General features: G+C 44.0%; 1 protein-coding gene across 1 annotated transcript; it reads right to left on the bottom strand.

Moving 5' to 3' along the window:
• Positions 1-13,899: 13,899 nt before the first annotated feature.
• LOC139684297 (ankyrin repeat domain-containing protein 9-like) lies at positions 13,900-19,762 on the bottom strand. The gene is made up of 2 exons (XM_071580077.1): positions 18,604-19,762; positions 13,900-14,491 (listed from the first exon to the last, which is right to left on the bottom strand). Exons 1-2 carry the CDS (start codon positions 19,474-19,476, stop codon positions 14,483-14,485), a joined length of 882 nt encoding a protein of 293 aa, XP_071436178.1. The 5' UTR covers positions 19,477-19,762; the 3' UTR covers positions 13,900-14,482.
• Positions 19,763-20,224: the final 462 nt, after the last annotated feature.

The following is a 20,224-nucleotide window of genomic DNA, read 5'->3' as shown; positions in this document are numbered from 1 at the left end:
TTTTGATGCAGATACCTTCTTTTGGAGGTTGCATGAGTTTAGCTGGATCTTGCCGGGAGTTAACTAGTTTGCTTACTACCTTGTTTATTAGTAGTTTGTTTGCTACCTTGCCAGTTTGTTTACTAGTAGAGAGAGATTCAAACAGGCTCGTAACTCCAAAGAAGGACTAAAATAACCCAGGAAGATGGTGCACCTGTGGCTTACTCCTCACTTCCCCTTCCATTTATCATCAAAGAAATGGGCCAGAGGTGCTCAGCTTGTTAAAACTTGCCTGGTAAGGCAGTCAAACTCCCTGTTTGAATCAAGAGTGTTTAAAATTACATCAAAAGAATAAGGAGGAAGGTGATTTTTATACTGATAACGGGAGACCAAAAAGACAGCATATCAAGCACATTTTGTCAGGAAATGAAGTCAAGGATCATTACTTGGAGGATTCAATAAATGTCATTAGAAACTGTACTTTATTCCACTTCGTTCTTATCATGACAATTTGGCAAAATGCTAAGAACTATTTCTAAGAAGAGGTTACAGATGCTGGCAGATAGGAGCAGACAGGGTCACAAGAGCTTGAACCTGAGGAACATTATCTGCCAGATTTAGGAAAACAAATAAAGAACTTTTGAAGCTAGTGATGAAAGGTCAAAAAGAACTAGCATGGTACAGTAACAACTGCAAAGGTAAAAATGACCAAAGATGTTCTTAAATTGTGTGCAAGAATCCAAGCATCATAAGGGGAGCAACAAGTTTGAAACTGGAGAGTTCTATAATGACCCAAAACACAGGGAAATTGTAGGCAGAACATTAAGGAACCTTCGCAAATAGACAGAGAATCATTTATCTGGGGAGAGGAGTGAAGCAAATACTTAAATCAGTGCCATCTAGAGATGAATTAAAATCAGAGAGTCCCAGTTGAGAGAGGAAATTTAAAGCTAAATTTTGGAAAGCAAAAATCTGTCATGCTTTCCCTTTGAATCCACTGACATAGGTCCTTCTGAAACTTCTAAACTTATAAGGAGGAAGATAAACAGACCTGTTAATTGATGGTAATTTAAAGCATGTTGTTATAGAGGAAGGAAAAAGAGAACTACCTTTCTGGAGCCATCAGTAACAAACCAACCAAGTCAAACTCAAGGCTGTAAAACTTGGACAATCTGACAATCTTAGAAAAAATGCACCAAAAAAGATTCTTCCCGCAGATACTGCAGCTCCCTCAGTAAGGGGAGTTTTAAGGCCTACTGCAGAAACAGTCAAATTCAAAAAACTTTAAAAAAACCAACAAAAAAAAAAGAAAGAAGAAAGAAGAATGATGTCATTCTGAGAATAGAAGCAAAAGTGTATTCCTGTGTTTAGATCATTCAATTAAGAGCTGTGTGGATTAACCTTGCAGAGAAGTGACATGAGCCTGCAGCCAGTTCCAAGAGTTACTACTGTGTTAAAAATGTTGAAATGCAAATCTCGAGGAGCAATTATGCAAAAATTCTTACCAGGCAAGTTTCTTGGGGAAACCTTAAAAATAAATTGTAAAGAACAGCATGAGGCAGCACTGTGTAGAATAGTAATTGCTATGCCAGGGGAAAGAAAATAAAGGAATGTGCTAAGAATGTCATCTACAATTCTGCTGTGAAACACTGAAGTTCCCCAAAGCACTGAGAGCTAACAGAGAACTGTAAGCCATCAATACAGGCACCCATCCCTTCCTATGGCAAAAGAGAAGACCTGGGGATTAGAAACACAGGATACAGGCCTGGGAAAACACCCTCACCTCCAGGAGAGAGCAGGGTCACTTTCAGAGCCTATCTTGGAGGTTTGATATCTCAAAGATACACAACATACCATAAAAAACAAATGGGACATTCTGAATAGCTGATTTTATTTAGGAATAAAGATCAAGCCCTCTCTTTGGGCATCTTCAGCAAGTCTGGATTAGGTGAAATGGATTCCCAGGTACAGGCAGAGAGTTTTTGGAAGTTCTGCACATACAGAAAACTCTGAGAACCAAACCCTCTCATAACCTGTGAGTAGCCACTGATCAGCTTTCTGGCAGTCCTTTTTAAAGTTTTAGAGCAATGAGGCTTCCTGTAATACACAAAGAACCTCTGGTTCTTTTCTGTACCTTGATCCACTCAGAGGGGAATTACAACCTTGAGAACTGCCTAATTTTCACAATTTACATGGAACAATTTTTGGCCCTAAAGTAGGTTACTCTACTCAACATACTATTGAAATATCTGCCAGTTGTCCACTACCCTGAAAAAACAGGAACAGAGTTCAGTGCACTCCTTCCTTCTGTGTATGCTCAATAATCCCTACATGCTGCCTGTCCCAAGCTTGCAGAAGGGTGGTCTGGTAAGCTCTCAGAGCCAGTACGAAGAGCAGCTGGACAGCAATACAGCCCAGGTGCCTCCTGGACAGGAAAATCAGAGAATCTAAAGAGCAACAACCTCATCTTTGATCAATCACTGCTGTCTCTTTTTGAAGATGGTCCCTTCAGACAGGGTGATGTGGCAATTCTGGTAGGCTGCCTGTGGTTCCAGCCTGTGCTCTGCCTGTATTAGAGATGCACTATCCAAACTTGTCTTCAGAATTTCAGCCATGCAGCCTCCCTGCAGTACTGCCCTAGTAAGGAGGGAGTGAGACCACATACTTCATACAGAAGCAAGGACCAGGAAACTTGGTTTCTTTCTACTGCATGTTCTGTTGATCTCAGGAAGCTCCAGGACCTCAGTTTTGCATCTGAGAAGCAGCGGAAGTAGTGCTTACATTCCTTTGAAGAACATTTTGACTGTGATGGGATTAAGAGAGAATCAAAAGGAAACACTGTTGTAGCTAAATAAATACAAACCTCCTTCGCAGTGCTGGATTGGTGCTACATAAAATATAGTTGTAAACTCTGTAACCTCATGAACTAGCACTGAGTTAGAGGCACCACCTTAACTCTGCTCCCTTGCTGTGTGCAACACAGCACACTTCTGATGACATGATTATATACTGCTTCTAAAATAATATAATATCAGGCAGTTTTGTTCTACAGCCTTATTTATTACTTCTGAGTCTGTTGTCTCTATTTAATCTTTTCTTGCCTGGAAGAACATCACTCCATCAGTGAATCAGCGTCTCCAGAGAGAAAACGAAATGGAGCCACGTTCATAATATACAGCAAATCGCTGTCTTACCACTCAGTTAATGTCCCGCAGTGGATTAAGAATTATTGTCCTACTATTTCAGCTTAGTCCAGATTTAGTGCCCCAGTGGAAGAATTAAGGAGTAGATGAAACAGTGCATGTAGAGCTAGTTTCCAGAGAATGAGAGGAGTATGTTGCTATCACACTCACTGAGACAGGTACGTAAAAATCAGAGCTATCACAAAGTGGTTCCCTTTCCATAAAAGCTTGAGTAAGGGGAGAAAAATGTGTTTGGATAGTACAAGAGATTACAACAGCATCACTGGAAAGCAAAAAAAAAGAAAAGCAGTTTAAACAAAAATGTTTTAATGCATGCAATCATAGACAGAAATAGAATTTGCAACTCCATAGCCCATGTGTTGTTACTCATCCAGTTTTGTACTGCCTGGATTGGCCGCAAAAGACACTTTGCAGCAGCCGATACACATCCTAAAACTTTACTCAATGAAGATCCCCTGAGCGGTGAGGTCTTCAGCGGGGATCTAAATTTGGGAGGGATTTTCTCTCAAATTCCTATCTCTATCCAAGGAATATTCCTGTAGCTCTATATCTAGGCACTGCTGTGCTTTTCCCTTCTCTGGATCTGACATGCTATTGCAGGTTTGTGGTGACTAAGTGTTGTTGAACTGTGTGAGTTTTGATGGGATCTCAGCTGTAAAACGCAGGCACAAATGTTCCCTTGAAGGTTCCTGTGATCCTCACACTTCCTGCAACTTCAAATATCGGCTGTGCAATCATGAGATCACACATCTGACTCACCACTTCTAAACTATTTCCCTCAACTCAGCTTTGCTTTGCCAATATTGCCACCCCCATGTCTCTTGCCGACTGAACACTGAGCAAATTAAATTCTTGTATTTCTCTTTGATTGCTTCCTCTTGCTCTCTTGTCTTAGTTTTTATAACTAAGATGTTGTCATATCCCTCTTCCTTCAGGTGAGTACCCAAACAGCTCTGATTACTCTCTATACTCTTTAGGACATTAGGCTATACCTAAACACCAATGGTCCTTCTTCTGCAATGCTTCTAGGACTCAGGACAGATCATGCCCTTGACCACTTTTACCTTACCTTCTGCCTGATGTTAACCTCCCCCACTTCTGGCTTCCCTAAGACTGCAGTCAACCCAAAGTACAGCCTCCAGATCAACCTCATGCCCTGCATAATGATAGCAACATTAATGCTTACTTTTCCCTCCTCATCCTTCATTTCCCCCTGTAGCATTATTTTCTGCACATTTCTGCTTCCTGCAGTGCCTTTATGAACCTGCTTATCTGTTTCTGACATTTGCTTTGCTGATATCCTCTCCATTCTGACAGCAGTGCTGACTCTGAGCACCAAGTATCACTTATTTGTCATTCCATCCTTTTCTTTTCTCTCATGCTGCTCTGACATAAGTGACTTTTTTTTTTGACCTGGCAGATCATTGACTCTCTATTTGCCAGTAGAGCTGTCTCTGTCCCAGAAGTCTATGGATGCACGTATGTATGGCTTGGCTTTGTGAACGAAGATTTGGGAAGGGCTCTACAATGTCACATATTACCCCATCATCTTTTGATCTACCTCTTCAAAACCTATTTCCCTTTAAGAGAGAGAGTGACATCATAAAGCCAGAATAACCAAAACCCAAGGTGCCATTTTGCTTGCTGAGGGAACCACAGCCAGGCATTTCTTCCTTATGCTTCTGAAAAAAACCCACTCAGTAACAGCAAGGGAGATGATAAATGGTTTTACTGAGCATGGCATCATATGCAGAGATTGAGAAAGAAAACCCAGGGTTTTAAGATCATTTTAAACTCATCATTTCTTCACTGAATTATACTATGTCTACACTGAACTGTACAGTTGAACTCACCACTTCTAGCCTCATTCATCAGTCATTTTACACACCCATTCCTGGGAAAAACACATGGGACTGATGGTTCTGCTGGAGTACATGACACATTTTACACTGACCCTGCACAAGCTGAGCATTGGCATAGGCTTACATGCTGCAATATATTGATCTCTTACCCATTTCTATAGGTCAGCTGTTTACCAAACACACTAATTACATTTTATTGTTAGTTCCTCCATGTCTCTACACTTGTTACTATAAAGAGGTACTAGATTTAAATCTTAAACATTCTGGAGCTATCCCATTGTTAGTTTATCTCCTTCTATTCGAGCTTGGAGAAAGATGAAGGGAAGGTAGTTTACTTATAACACTAACATGGGATTTCTTTCTGGAGTCCTAGGAATGCCCAAAGGCCCATAATGTCTTCCTGTTATGACATCAGAAAGCTTTCTAATGAGTCAATTCCTAATGGCAGCAAATGTGTCTTCACTTTGAAGTTGGTCCCCCATGTTGCTGCTCAGTGCAGCTTATGGTATTTGGTCATGGTTCTGACCTTGACCAGAACACAGGCTGGTATGTGCCTTTACAGAGAGTGTAAGTAGTTGAATCTGGGAAGAAGAACAGGGCTAGTATGCTTGTGCTACTAGCTCAAGTCAATCATACATCATTTCTACTCTGCATTTTCCATGCTTGTCCATGCCTCATGCCAGGAGACTTTGCTGTCAGAGAAAATGGAGGGACATTCTCCCCTGCAGGGGAGGTAGATAATGCTGCTAGTGTAAAAGAATAAAGTGGACTCTTATGAGCACTCTGGCCTGTGTTTTTCACTCTCAGTGTTCTGTGATTCATCTAATTAAGGTACACAGCCTGGAAAACAAGAGGCAATTTGGAACTTCTACTCATTAGCTGGGCATGAATGGGATTTTTTTTTCTCTTGACTGTCTTCATTTTGTCTGTGGCAGTTCTTCATGACTCAGGCTCCAGAAGGGCTCGTGATTGTGTGGGTTGCCTCTGGCAAAGGCAAATAGCTTGAAAGTGTCTGTCTGTCTGACTTTTACTTCTCTCTGAAAACAAACACTGAAATGACTATTCCCTGTGCGGCTGACCCGGCTGTGGTGTCTTGCCTGCTTGTTGGGATACAAAATGATTAATCTCTTTCTACGTAGTTCAGTACTTAAACCATATGTGAAGGGGGCACAAGGGCTTTCATACAAAGCAGGGATAAAAAAAGACTTGTTTTACTCTTAATGAAGAAATAATTTCCTTAAGAACAAAAAGCTCCTTGCAGCCAGTGCTTATAAATTGCTTAATTGGAAATACACATAACAGTCCTATGAGGATTATCAGAGTGCTTCTGGCTGGAATTAGAGTCAGGAAAGAAAAGTTATTTTAGAGATACTAATAAAACAGGGAGTTGTGAAGGCTTCTGGGAAATATACAGATGTTTTATTTTAGGCTTTGCATACAAAGCTAATTTTTAACCAATTTGTTATTGGTTTTCAAGCTCTGCTGATTAGCCTTGAGGCAGAGAGGAGTGAAAATAAGGAGACAGGCCCCCAGATCAGAAGGTGACAGCTCCAGAATGATAGATGGATTTTTTAATTTTTTTTTTTTAGCTGAGACTTTAGGCTATTGGGCCTGCTAAGACTGTCTAGGGAGCTATTTGAGATTTAATCAAATGTGCCAGAAACACTGCTTTACCACAACCTTCCCTTGTTTCCTGATAGATATTGAGCCCCTCAGCAATCCTCTGCTTTCTGCAGGAATGACCACCGCACAGACAGGTTGCACAGTAGAAATGCCTTCCTCCACCTCTTGCCACAGTCAGCCTCTGCCTGAGAATGGGGGAAATGGTAGCTCTTGCAGCTCCACCACTGCCAGCTCCTCTGCTTAATGAGCTTTTCCTCACAGGAGCAGTGTACAGGCAGGGCTGCATCAGATCCCTGGAGTTTACCTCCTTTGCTAAACACAAATACTGAGCCTCACAGCCACCCCCAGGCAGCTTCAGCCACTGCAGCTTCTCCTGTCCCTTGGAGACAACGGAGATGAAAAATGTCTGCCTTGCCCCTCAGGGCCGAGACTCTTCTCTGCCCTGTGACCCACAAGGTCTGTGCAAACAACTTGCTTAGGTTTGTAGTTCTTTGTTTGGAGTCCAGCTCCACAGTCAATTTCCAGGATACCTGAGGCTCATCTGTCCCTCAATAAACCCCAAACCTTTGGGGGCTGACAGTAAAGGTATTTGCATCCCTTCCTGCAGCTGGGTTTGCTTTTTTGGGTTTCGTTTGGACACCATCCAAAAGCTGTGCTGTCATCACCAGCCAGACCCAGTGAGGGGCAGCTGGCGGCAGTGGGTTCCCTCATCACACCACAGTCCCCTCACCACACCACAGTCCCCTCACCACACCACGGTCTCCTCACAGCAGTGGGATCCCCTCATGGACCCAGGGTCATCTTGTTGTCCACAACAATTGGATTTGTTACCCAGTGTGCCATAAGCCAATAATTACACACTTGAGAGAGACATTGATTATTTCAGAGCTGCACAAGCCTCAGTGCTCAGTTATATTCCACAAATCAAGCATGCCAACTATCAAAACTTTTTACTATTTATACATTTTACAGTCAAGGGCATTAATGTTCATTGGCTACAAGCTACACAGTTCTCTTATTAATCAGTATTCTATCTTCTGTTTGTTAATGGTTCTGTTGCTTCTCACGCTAATTAGTCCACATGCTCAGTCCTTCTCTTCTGTCAGGTCGGTGGGTTTCTTGGGTCGGCGGTCACGATTTGCCCTTGTCAGAAATTACCTTTTTCGCAGTTTGAGCTGATTCAGCGCAGTTGTTCAGTTGTCTTGATTAGTTTCTTCCTTTCTGGGAAGCTCTTCCAAATGTCCTTGCGCCCCGTAAATTCTGCATTCTTTGTGTCCACTATCAGCAGCACATCCTCCTCCCCAAGCTCCGTGAGCCTCCCCCTCGATCCGAGATCACTGGAACACGCCAAGGCACTTCCACCACCAAATGATCTTTCTAACACCTGGACATCACTTAGACCCTGCTTCCCAGCGGATCTCTGTTTCAAGGATTAAATCTCATTTGTTTGTTGATTAGGCTTGAAAGCGTACAAAGACCAAACTAGAGGGGACGCCGTTCCTCAGAGCGATGTCTCCCTGTTCCCATCCCGCTCCCCCCGGGCCGCTCCCTCTCGGCGGCGCCGAAGGGCGGGGGCGCCCCCTGGCGGCCGTACCGGCACAGCGGGCCCGCCCGGCCTCGGGAGCGCTCCGGGAGTGAGGGAAGAGCCGTGAAAACAACAAAAACAAGCCCGAAACAAGACAAAGGCGGTGTGAGGAAATGATCACCGGTAGCAGCTGCGCAGGTGTAAAGACGGTTCTTTTACTTCCCCATGTGCCGCAGCTCAACAAGCCAGGGCCTGCCTGGGAGAAGGGAGGACTGCTGATAATCCCTTTTTATTCCTATCCTGCCTTACCCAGCTGAGTTTCCTTCATTTTATGAGTTACAGTCTTTATTTTCTCTTCTAATAAACGGTGGTATTGGAGTTCAGAAGTCCCCCAGGACTCATTTGCTACTGCTGGTGAGGAGAGGCAGACAAAAAGATCTCTCTTTGGAAGATGGAGCCACTTCAGAGCTGTGGCGATTTGAGCACTGACTGCCAGGGCACAGGGAGCCGTGAAGGGAAGCAGTACAGCCAGGCAAAACTGGCCTTTCAGGCAACGCTGCAGGATTGAAAGAAGGAAAACCACTTAAAGCATTCTAAATATAAAACTGAAATGCGTTGTTTTAATTTTAAAATACATTCCTTTTTTCTTGCACTTAGTTGGTGAGACCATATTCATTAGCAGCTCTCTCAGCTTCAACAGTTTCTAGATTTTATTGAGGATGGCATGAAGATCCAAACAGACAATAAAAGCAGTAGCCACTACAAACTAAAACTGCAGTTGCCTTTTAAAGTCTGACCACATCTTAAAGGCAAGGAGTTGCCTGCCTGAATCTTAGAGCAGTTGCACTGGCACATCCAGCATGGAGGCTTGGCAAAACCTGGCAGGCTGGCACCAGAAATGAACTGGGATGTTAGTCGTGGAGTCCTGCCTGGCTGAGGCAGTGTCTTTTTACTCTACAAGTAAGGAAGACTCATGCAGGCCCTCTTCTTTCACATTAGCCATGATGCTTGCATGTGCATTCATGCTGTATGTTGTATATCATGTGTAGGGCTTTCAATTTGGGTGTTCATCCCTTCCAAGGCAGTGGGGGCAAAGGTTCAGGTCATAATGGAAGGGGTTCTTCAGGTCTAAACATCTGCAAAAAGGGAGATAAGAATGAGCGTGGACTGGTCTAGATTTGGACTTCGTAATTTAAGTGAGTCTTTTTACTTAAGGGGATGATGATGATGATGATGATGTGTGTTGGGGTAGAACTGAGACCTTTTGAAACCTGATTAATGTTTTCCAGAAAACATAAAGCACCAATCTGCTACTAGAATCTGTTAGTTCTGCAAAATGAGAGCTGGATAATTTTGTGGGAAAGCTATCCTGATCCCAAATTTGGGTAACTTACCATACCATACACCTTCCTGAAGCTCACCAGATCTGAGTGAGCCTAAGGAAGGATGTGCATTTCTGAGTGCTTAGGGAACACACCTTTAAGCAGAAATTTAATCTAAGCAGAGCTCTTTCTTCCTATAATTTTGGCTTTCCTTTCATTAAATCCCAAATTATGCATAGAATGTAATTTTATCTCTGTCTGTCACCATGGCAGGCTCTGCCGCCTGGCAGAGAAGTGAGCCAAAGGCTGCAGCTATCACCGAAGCTCAGTTCTACCCACAGAAGGAGTCCCATAAAAACCCCCACTTGATCAAGCAATCAACTCTATTGGTGAGACGTTTAGTGTCTGAAAATATATGTATCACAGCTGAAAATAGCATCTCCCTAGGATCTGTAAACTCAGAAAAAGATGCTGCTTACAGTGTCACTGCTTGCCTGACACCTTCCAGGCAGAAGAACAGAGATTCTTTTTCTGGAGTTGCTCATTTTCGGCTGCAGTCAAAGCCTCAAAATGAGAAGACACTTTTAAAAGATACTGTCTGTATTTCCATTGTAATCTCAAGACAATGTGTTTTACAGAATCACAGAACAAAAGAGTATTCTGAGTTGGAAGGGATCCACAAGGATTATCAAGTCAAACTCCTGCATGGGACAGCCCCAAGAGTCATGCCATGTGCCTGAGAGTGTTGTCCAAATGTTTTTTGAGCTCTGGCAGACTTGATGCTGTGACCCCTGCCCTGGGAAACCTGTTCCAGTGTCCAACCACGCTCTGAGTGAAGAATCTTTTCCTAATATCAAACTTAAACCTCCCCTGACAAAACTTCATGCTGTTGCCTTGGGTCCTGTCACTGGTCACCAGAGAGATCAGTGCCTGCTACCCTGTTTCCCCTCATGAAGAAGCTGTAGACCACAGTAGTCTCCTCTCAGTAAAAAGTAAGACAGTGAAACTAGTTGTAAGCTTGGAGCCTAAGTACAAGTATTAAAACGGAAGAAAATTAGTAAAAAGTTTGAGTTTTCCAGGTTTTTTTTCCTCTCCCTTTTCTCATCGAAGGGCAGGAAGGGAGAGCTTTGTTGCTGTGGTTCATACTTGGCATTTTGCCAAAGTATTTACAGTTATTAAAGAAATGAAGCTGTCATGGGATCACAGGAGTTATTTCATGGAATGCCAGCTGAATACAGAATGGTAAAGGGTAGGATTTAGTGGTCAACATGAAGAAGAGTCAGCAGTGGGGTGCCCTCGGGGATCAGTGCTGGAAATGGTTTTGTTTAATATATAACCTATGGCTGGAGAAAGGAGTGAGCAGTCATAGCTCTGTGTTCACAGTGGTACTGGAGTTTTTCAAGTATGCAAACACCAGAGAGATAGCAAGAAGCACCTGAAGGACCTCACTAAACAGAGTGGGAAAAATAAGTGGCAGATGGGCTTTGGTGCAGATACATGTAAATTGCTGTTGTAGGGTGTTGTGGATGTGAACATATCAACAGGATTAAAAAAGAACTAGACAAATTTGGGACACTAAGTCAAAAAATGAATACTAAAGTACTAGGCAAGGGTATATCCTCAAATATTCCCAACCTAATAGCTGTGGATACTGAGGGAGTTAGTGGGGAATGTGTTGCAGAAAGTGGCCAGGCAAAGGTGCTCTCCTTACCTGGCCTCTACTTACCCTGCCAGTGCTGGAGGTATGGCATGATGGGGGAAGACATAGTTGCTGGGGCTTATGTTCCTATTTTGACAATATTTGATAGAAGAAAATCTGAACAAATACTTTCAACTATCAGAAGAGTTTGTTTTGATAATATTTTCATTATTTTTAGTGCTTTATCACTATTAAAAAGAAAAAGCAAACTATTACAACATTATCAAAATTTTGCTATTCTTCAACAATGATTTTGATAGATCTGGATCAGTTTTCTTCCTTGTAAAACTGTGTTTGTATCAATTTTGATGCTTTGAATTTTCATTCAAAATTAAAACTGAAGTGTATTTTGCAATATTGTCATTTTTGGTGGAATAGAAACATCAATTTCCAGTCATCTCTAATGATTATTTCCTTTTCTGCTTGTCAGCCTCTTCTTCACCCATTTCAGAAGCCTTCACTGTTTTATACATACCAAATCTGCTCCAAATCAGGAGACAGTTAAGGTATTTCTTATGTGCACACAGAGCAGCTTGGTTCAACATTACTAGACATCTCCCCTGTTTAATTTGGCATCAAAGAATAAGACCTTCTATGGCTGAAATTAAAAGCAACCTAGAAAGGACCAATGCCACCTCCCTGGTTGCTCATTCCTGTTACCAGATCCCCTGCCCCCTTGGGTGGCATTGGCACTAGTGTGACAGCACCATGACCCAGCTTTGAGACTGGTTCCTGACATCTCTATGACCCTGAACCCAAGCTCTAGGAGAAGGTAGTAGAGGGTGGTTTCTGTGTTGCTGTGCTTCTCATAGCTTGCATTGTGGTTTGGGATTCTCCAGACTATTTTCCCTATTTCTGTTCAACTGTAGGATCTGCTTCCCACAAGGCATCTTACCATACTGCCTTTTCCAATCCTTTTCTTCCCTTCCTTTCTCCCAGGTTTTCTTGTGTGAGTCTGACAACTCTGTGATAATCATTCCTCCTCCTCACAGCTCTCCATGGGAATCTGCGTGGGTGGACATAGGTGGTGTATAGAGCTGTCTTCTCTCTGTATGTACTCATGAAATTTGCCAAAAGCCTTCCCACTAGCAATAAAATTCTCCTTCACAGGAGATCCATAGCAAAATACAAACACACTTTACTAGAGCTGAAACTGGGACTGGAAACTTATGATTGATTTTCCAAATCAAGCATTGCTTAGCAGTCACCCCCAGAGAAATCTGGCTTCTTGGCTCCAAGAACAGCTTCCAAAGTGCTAGAGGCAAGTGCAGGCATCTTAGGAACTGGAGCCCAGTGCTGTGCACAGTCATCCGTATCATCAGCTGAGTGTGGTAGTGCAGCAAAACGCAGTGCGGGCTCCCAGAAGACGTTGCTGCTGTGCTGGCCAGACAGATCCAGGATAGCATGGGACATGCCAAGCCTATCAGCTCCATTTGCGGTGACTCACTCCGGGAGGCACACTCCAGTAACTGAGGTGTGGGCAGAATTTCGGTCAGTGCGTCATCTGCTTGTGACAGTGCTTCCCCACACACAAGGGAATATACCCTTTAAATTTCTCACTCTAATTAAATACCTGTCTTCCTGCCTGCTGGTGCATGGGCTCCAACTAACTACAGTTGTAAAAAACCCGGTAACTCGGATGAGACTGGCTCTGAGGGATGCATCAGCCCAGGGCACCCTCAGCTGCCAGAGTCACTTGCTAATGCCCCAGTGGGCACCCTCAGCAGAGCTGCCAGGCACCAAAGCAATTCAGTCAGATTCTCATTCTCAAATTCAGGAAAAGTGGAAGCTAATAAGCCAGAAAACTTATGTCTTTGGGGACACCATTCTTGTGGGGAAATAGTCAGAGCTAAGTCTCCCACTATGAAGGCAAGGAGGGAGCCTTGACCTTCTTTTAGTGGGATCAGAGAAACAATTCCCCTCTCAGCATTATTCCATGAAACCAGTAACTTGGTATGCAAGCACAGGCTCAGAGGAGATATCCTCTGGTTATAACTTGTATGTACTAGGGGACACTCGGGAGATCTGCAGGTACAGTTGGTGGTAGAGTCTGCACCCTATGATTATCATCATCATAATCATCCAAACCAGCTCCATATCACCTGAAACACTTTGGGTAGCTGCTTGTGACAGAGCAGCAGAGGAGCTTGTGTACAGAATTTTATAGATTGTTACCCTGTGGAGAGCACCGAGGCTGTGAGGTGCACGTCTGCCTGAGGGCCTTCAGCAGCAGCTGTGCCTACAGGAGGAGTTGGTGCTGGAAGTCTTACCAGGGCATCTTCCTACAGAGAAAAACCCCAGGAAGGAAGGGAGCTTGTTGGGGGCATACAAACCAGACTGGGAGAGGAGGTTGCCACTACTGTTATGTTCACTGGGAACAGCTGTATGAGCTGAACTCAAATCTAAAAAAATGGAAATCTCCAAAAGCAATTACCATTTCCCCCTGTTGAGCCCCTTCTGATTCCTCAGTGTGGGTTCAACTCATCCCTTGGGGTCATCTGACAGGACAGCCAGCTACTGTAAGCCTGTGAAGGAAAATACTACCTTCCTCAGATCACATATTTTGGAGGTAATGGATCGGCAGTCAGAATGAAATCATCAAACAAGATGAGCCAAAGCAAAAGATACTGGTGGGTGGTTTTGACCAACTGGCTAATAAAAGACACATCAATTTTATATTGCAAGTTTATTATCATAGTACAATCAGATTAAAAGTTTTTCACAGCTAATATACCTAATTATATCAAGCTATGTAGATAGACTTTATTCCAGCGCATTACAATCTTTTTATCTTTAATCATGCAGCAAGTAATGTACAAACACAATTATAGGGAAGATTTTTTCCCCCTAAAAATTAAAAAAGTATGGCTTTATAAGAAAATTGTACCATACAATGAACATTCATTTGTACTTGGGCATGGCAACATTCAGTCTTGATCAGTGAACAACAGCATCTGTCACTGCCATGCTGATTCCAAAAAAGCCAAGGAAATTGGGAACAGGGAAATGCCCAGCAGGGTTAGAGAGATGGAAAATATATATTTATATACATTCCAAGTATGAAAAATGCAAAAAATATTTCAGGGGTTAAGCATCACATTTATTTGTATGCTGAAGTCAGAGTTATGAAGCCTTGACGAACATAAATGCACACACACAGTTTCTGTCTTCCTTTAGACCAACAAACCTCAGGAGTGATACAATGGACTTAAAAAGAGTTACTTCAGGTGTAAAGAGGTCAGAGGTCAGAATCTGGCCTGTCCTTCCTGCTAATGATGCTGCAAAAATAGACAGAAGCATATGGTTAGGCAGTCATAGGCAGGTGAATTTTGCTGGCAACCCAGAGAAAAGAATGACAAAAATTTAAGTTTAACAGATTTTTTAAAAAATGGATTCTAGAATCAAATGTGGCCAGCATCACAAACCCTTTGCTGGATGATTATAGTTGCTGGCAAGCAGAAGCCCTTGTGCTTGGTGTTCAGGGGTAAAACACCCATTTCAAGAGCAAAGCTGCTGCCTCTTTACAAGAGAAGAAGGAATGTCCTTACCTGTGAGCAGCACAGAGCCTGGGACACACACTGAACTCGTGAAAAGGCTGCTTCCTTAAGGCATCGATCACTGGGTACGAGTAGGGCAGTGGTAAGTACTGTCAGTCAGTTACGGGTTTTACCAGGAGAGGGCAGACAGACATAGACATCCGTGTGCGCACAGGCACCCAAGCGTTCTCACTCACACACCCCCACACACAACCCCCCGCCACACACACACCCCCTTAGTCACTCGCTGTGCTCACTAAAGTGATTTTAACCAAAACTGTAGTCACACACACAGACAATCCAGATGCCCACAATGCTACTCCTCAAAATTGAAATCAAAAAGATGTTACCAGATCCAACCTGTAATCCAAAGATTAGAAAAGACTTTACCCTCTCCCCTTTTCTCTGTTGTTTTTATTCTTTTCCCAAGTTCAGATATACAGATTTTAGCAACACTTACTCAGTATGCATATAAGGAAAATGTAAACATCAGCACCCAGCACCCAGCACCCTTTTTGATTTATGAAGTCACCAACATATTTGTCATGCAAGTCTAGGGATTTTTCAAGACTGTCAGGTTGCAGGAAGTCTGCAAAATATTTTGAGTTTACTTTTGCTAATGACCTGCCTTGGAAAGAACGGAGAAAAAAAACCAAGACAGACAGGGCTGAGGTATATTTTGCCAGATCTACTGTAATGTCTCTGTATTGGGCAGAAAGAAAAATAGGAGCTCAAACTAACAGGTGGATCACCACAGGATGTGCAAACTAGGTTTAGGGAGAAGATTCCCCAATTCCATCAGAAAGAGGGCCCATCCTGAAGTTATATCACTACAGGCAATGGAAAGCGTTGTCACCACAATGCTAAGGCTCTAAACTTTGGTGGAGTGGGACTATACATAGGAGATCCAATGGTAGCTCTGTGACTGAGGGCCAGCTGGTGCTTGATCTCTTGTTAAAATGGTCAGGAGAAGGAGAAATGAGTGGGCTGTGGAGTGATCTTTCCTGTGTGGGTGGCTGCCTGTTACACACTGGGCTGAACACACCAGAATTTTTGCATTTTGGCCAACAATGGACCAGCAGCTTTTCTCCAGGCTGTGGTACCAGTCGTAGATATGCCCCAGAAAGAAATTGTTCAAGACAATCCATCTTCTATCCTCTCTCTGGGCAAGTGGATAGAGCGAGGGGCCTCCCACATGGACAAATGCATGCAACAAGCATCCCGCTGTCTGCTACAAATCCACCCATAAAGCTTAAAGGGCCTGATCCCTGACCTTTATGATGATCCACAACTATTATGGCCAACAAGAGATCCCTGCACCATTTTAGACTCACTTGCTCCAAGTGAGTTGCTCTGTCTCTCTGAGTACAGACTCCTGCCTTATTAGAAAGTGCTTTCCATTAAAGCCAAGAATCCCTACCTGTCTCCTTGAATTTTTAAGTTGAATAGCCTTCCCCTCCCTCCTGTCTGTTCTGAAATTCTTTATGGCACTGAAATTCTCATGATTTTGAGCCAGTGCAAAAACAGTGGATGATTTCCATTCCCTCCTTTCCTGGGATCTCGGCTAATTACTACTCTAATAATATCCATCACCTACCTCCTCTGCCTCTCACCCACCGACATCCAGAAGAGATACCGCAGTGCTGCTGGGGACAAACCCAGTCCTGCTCCTCTAGAGTCTAGTGGTACCACAGGGGCCCTACTCTGCACAGTTGCTCTGGTCAGTCATGGGCAGCAAGTGCCTGCAGTGTCCTCTGTTTCCAGCTCTGGGTTTTCGGGGCAGGGGAGTATCTGTCAGGGCTGGGGAGCCTGCAGGGCTTGACAGAAGCAGCTGAGCCACCGCTTATGATGCAAATCTGCCTTGGGCTCTACTTTGCTTCCCAAGCTGTGACAGCCTCTGTCTGCAGCGAAGGCTGCCGAGCGAGCAGCCTCCCCACACAACCCTCACCCAGTATTGACCCTGAATTTCCTCATTCACAGCCTCTCTCACCAAACAAGGAGGAATAGACACAGATGGAGAAAGACATGCAAGTCCACAGGGGCAGGGGTGGAAGGATGCTGCAGCACCTGGGATGTGGGATTTGAGGAGATAGGTTAACCCCTTCATGGCCTGCTTTGCCAGTTTTAGGGCTGGGCTGACGTTTTCTCCACATCAAAAGCAAGCATGCATATTCACCTGCCTAGAGCAAGTGACACCAGCACTGAGGTCCTCCCACGGCACATGGGAAGGAATGGCTGGGAGGAGCATCCTAGGGGCTTAGAAAACATGTTCCAGTTGACTGTGACTGGCACGTTGGGCAGCCCCGCAGGAAATATCCACCTGGCCATGACTGCATCACCAGTGCCCTGGAACACAGGAGGTACCCCATGCAGAGGAAACTGAGTGGAAGTACTCCCTGTACTGATGGAAAAAAGGAGTGCAGCTCCACCACAGCCTCCTTGGCACAGGCAGGGAATTACCCAGATGAGACACAAGCTAATTTTCCACAAGGCAAGTGAGATGTTGACTGCATATCCTTTCTTAGACAGGGTCTTGCTAGAAGGGTTTTGCCCCCCCCCCCCCCCCCCCCGACTTTGTCTCCAAGTTCAGTTGAAGAGATGAGTGAGTTCTTCACTGCTACTCAGTGCACGTCTGGGAAGCAAGTTACACTACTTCAGCTGAACAGAGGGTTGTGCTTACAAAGAGAGAACACTGCAGTCCAAAATAAGGGATGTCCCCCAAAAGGAATTGGGATTATACTACTGCCCTGTTTGTGCTGAGAACAGCCTGGAGAGCAAGACCAATGCCTTGAAAAGAGATGGCTCTACCTGAGCAGTGAGATTCAGAGCTACCCAGAAGGCTGGGCAGGCCCAGCCCTACTTTCTACAAACACACCCTGCCTGCAGTGCCCAGTGAATGGGAACTTTTTGTAATTTCCACGATCACACCCCAGTTTAGGATAACTAACACATGCTGGTGGCTCTGGGACCTGCTGCTGGGAAACCAAGTCAGTGAGCTTCATCTCCTGCAGAGATAAGTTCTAAAACACAAGTCAAGGGGAAATAATGTCACTTACGAAGGAGAGGGCTTCCACTGGCCCTTCTCAAATTGCTATTTGTTTACTGGCAGCTGGGAAAATGGTTCCTTCCCCACTGCACAAGTCTGTGGAGGCACCAGGGCTGAGATTGCCTTTAACCCCTTCATTCCCAGGTGAGACAAGTTAGCTATTATATGGATGTCTATTCCCCAACCCCCCAGGAATATACATTCACTGTCCCCCTCTGAACTCATGCCCTCCACAACATGATCTCAGTAAAATCTAGTACCCGCAAGGACTGCCTCTGCTTCACTACAGCATCAGCAACAGACTTAGTGGTTATTACTAGATGATGCTAGATCATTGTTAGAAAGTAAACCTGACATTTGAACCCTATTTGGTAGAGAATGGTGTTTCTCCCAGCTCTAACAGAAAACAGTCCCATAGTTACACCATTTGAAAATCCCACTGGGCATGTAGTTTCTTTTGACCCAGGTACATTACACAGGATACAGTTTTCATATTGGGAATTCAGATGCACTGATATCATCTGACAGCTAAGAAACCAAACATAACACAGTCTCAACTACAGTTAACCCTTCACATGCACAACAAAACAGAAAACAAGGAAGGCTTTTGCCTTTAAAAGTGCTGTGCCTGCAATCAGTTAGAAAAGACATTTAAAATCGTGTCACAAAATATTGGATTTTTCAGCATAGCCTAATATGTTAAATATTAAAATCATATTAAAATGCAGAGGGTGGTGAATGACCAGCTCCCCTAAGTTGCCTTTGAAAATCCAAGACCCAGTGAATAAAGTCAAGGAAAAACATTTACCACATTTTTTGTTGGTAGCTTTTTGCCATAGGATGGTAAGGGCTTTAGTGCCTGAGGTATAGGTAGTTCCTGGATGCTTTTAGGGAAGTGAGAAGGGGGAAGAGTCTGGAGAATAGTTTGCATAGCTTGTAGGTATAAAGAAGCAGGTGTGTTCCCCACCAGGCTGTTGAATTTGTCTTCTCCCAGCAAAGCTGTCCAGTGGTCTGGATGCTCCTGCAGAACTTTTCGCATCTTAAACTGTGGGTTGGGCATGAAGAGCAAGAGGTAGTCAAGGCAGAGCTTCTTGGATGCAACATTGACTTTGGAGTCCCACATCTGCTCCAGGATGACGTCCAGAGGGGTAAGCCCTTTACTGTCCTCTATCCTGGGAGAGGCTCCGTTCCCAAGCAAGATAAGGACCGTCTCTGACCTCAGCAATTCACAGGCAAGGTGCAGGGGGGTTTTCCCATCTTCCAGATGAAAGCAGCCAGCCCTATTGATGTAGGAGTTCAAGCTGGGAAGCTTGTGTGCAATTTTGATGATCAGTCCCAAGATATCTCGCCTGTCATATGTGACTGCCATGGCCAAATGAGGAGCAGAGGATGGACAATAGCAGAAGTGTTCCCCAGGCACCTTGAGAGCCTCCTCTGGAAAATGAGACAGCAGATACTGAGCATAAGGCAGGTGATTATGCACCACTGCATAGAGAAGGGCTTCTGAAGGTGAGTAGGTTCGTAGGCTGGCATTTTCTTCCCAGTAAAAATATTCCATAGTTCTCATGTCTTCCAGCATCCACACAGGCTTGTGATCTCTCACAGCCTGATAGAACATATAAGATAGGAACTTGCAGTGCCTGCTCTGATCATCCTGCAGGCTGGCCTGGTTACTGGCCATGGCTCAGCAAATAAAGAGCAGCTCCACGCAAAATCGCTCCAGACCGTAAGATCAGTGCACTTGGAATGCCGATCCCGATGCTGCTGCAACCTTCAGTCTGTCATTGCTGCCTGGACTGCACTAGCTGGAATGCATGGGCTGATCATCTCCACCCATTCATTGTTTTTCCCCTCACTGCAGTGGTTTTGTTTAGGTAAGCACAATCCCACAGGCTCAGTTAACCCGTGCCATGCAAGCAGATGGTTAGTAAGTACATCCCGCTCTGTGCGTGGCACAGGTTACAGAAACGCTGTCAGACTGAGAGTGATTTTATACACACACAGCTAGAGAGAACAGAGGGAGAGTCTAAAATTAGCTTGAGAGGTGAGGCGGATTTCTGTCTGCATTTCATGTCTAACCAGATCAGCTCATACGCTGCAGTAAGTGGAATAGCAATATTCCTCTATTTTTTTTTTATGTCACTCATACACACAGATCATTATATAGTAAAAAATACATAGCAGTGTAAAATACTCCATGGCTGACAATATGCATGATTACTTGCTCAGGAATCAAGGGATTGGTAGCAGAAGCATTAGGAAGGGATCCCTATTTTATGAATAATGGTATGGCTGGCCACTTAGGAGACACTGATATTAATGGATTGTGTAAAAGGCATTAGTGATATTTAAGATCCCAGTAAGACAGTCAATAACGAACTTTATTCAGAGGGAGGAATAAAGACATTTTATTGTACAGCTTCTTGCTT

Source organism: Pithys albifrons, chromosome 2, assembly GCF_047495875.1.
Source record: "Pithys albifrons albifrons isolate INPA30051 chromosome 2, PitAlb_v1, whole genome shotgun sequence".
Taxonomy (NCBI): domain Eukaryota; kingdom Metazoa; phylum Chordata; class Aves; order Passeriformes; family Thamnophilidae; genus Pithys; species Pithys albifrons.
Note: the sequence above shows the minus strand (reverse complement) of the source record. Positions and strands in the feature narration are given on the sequence as shown.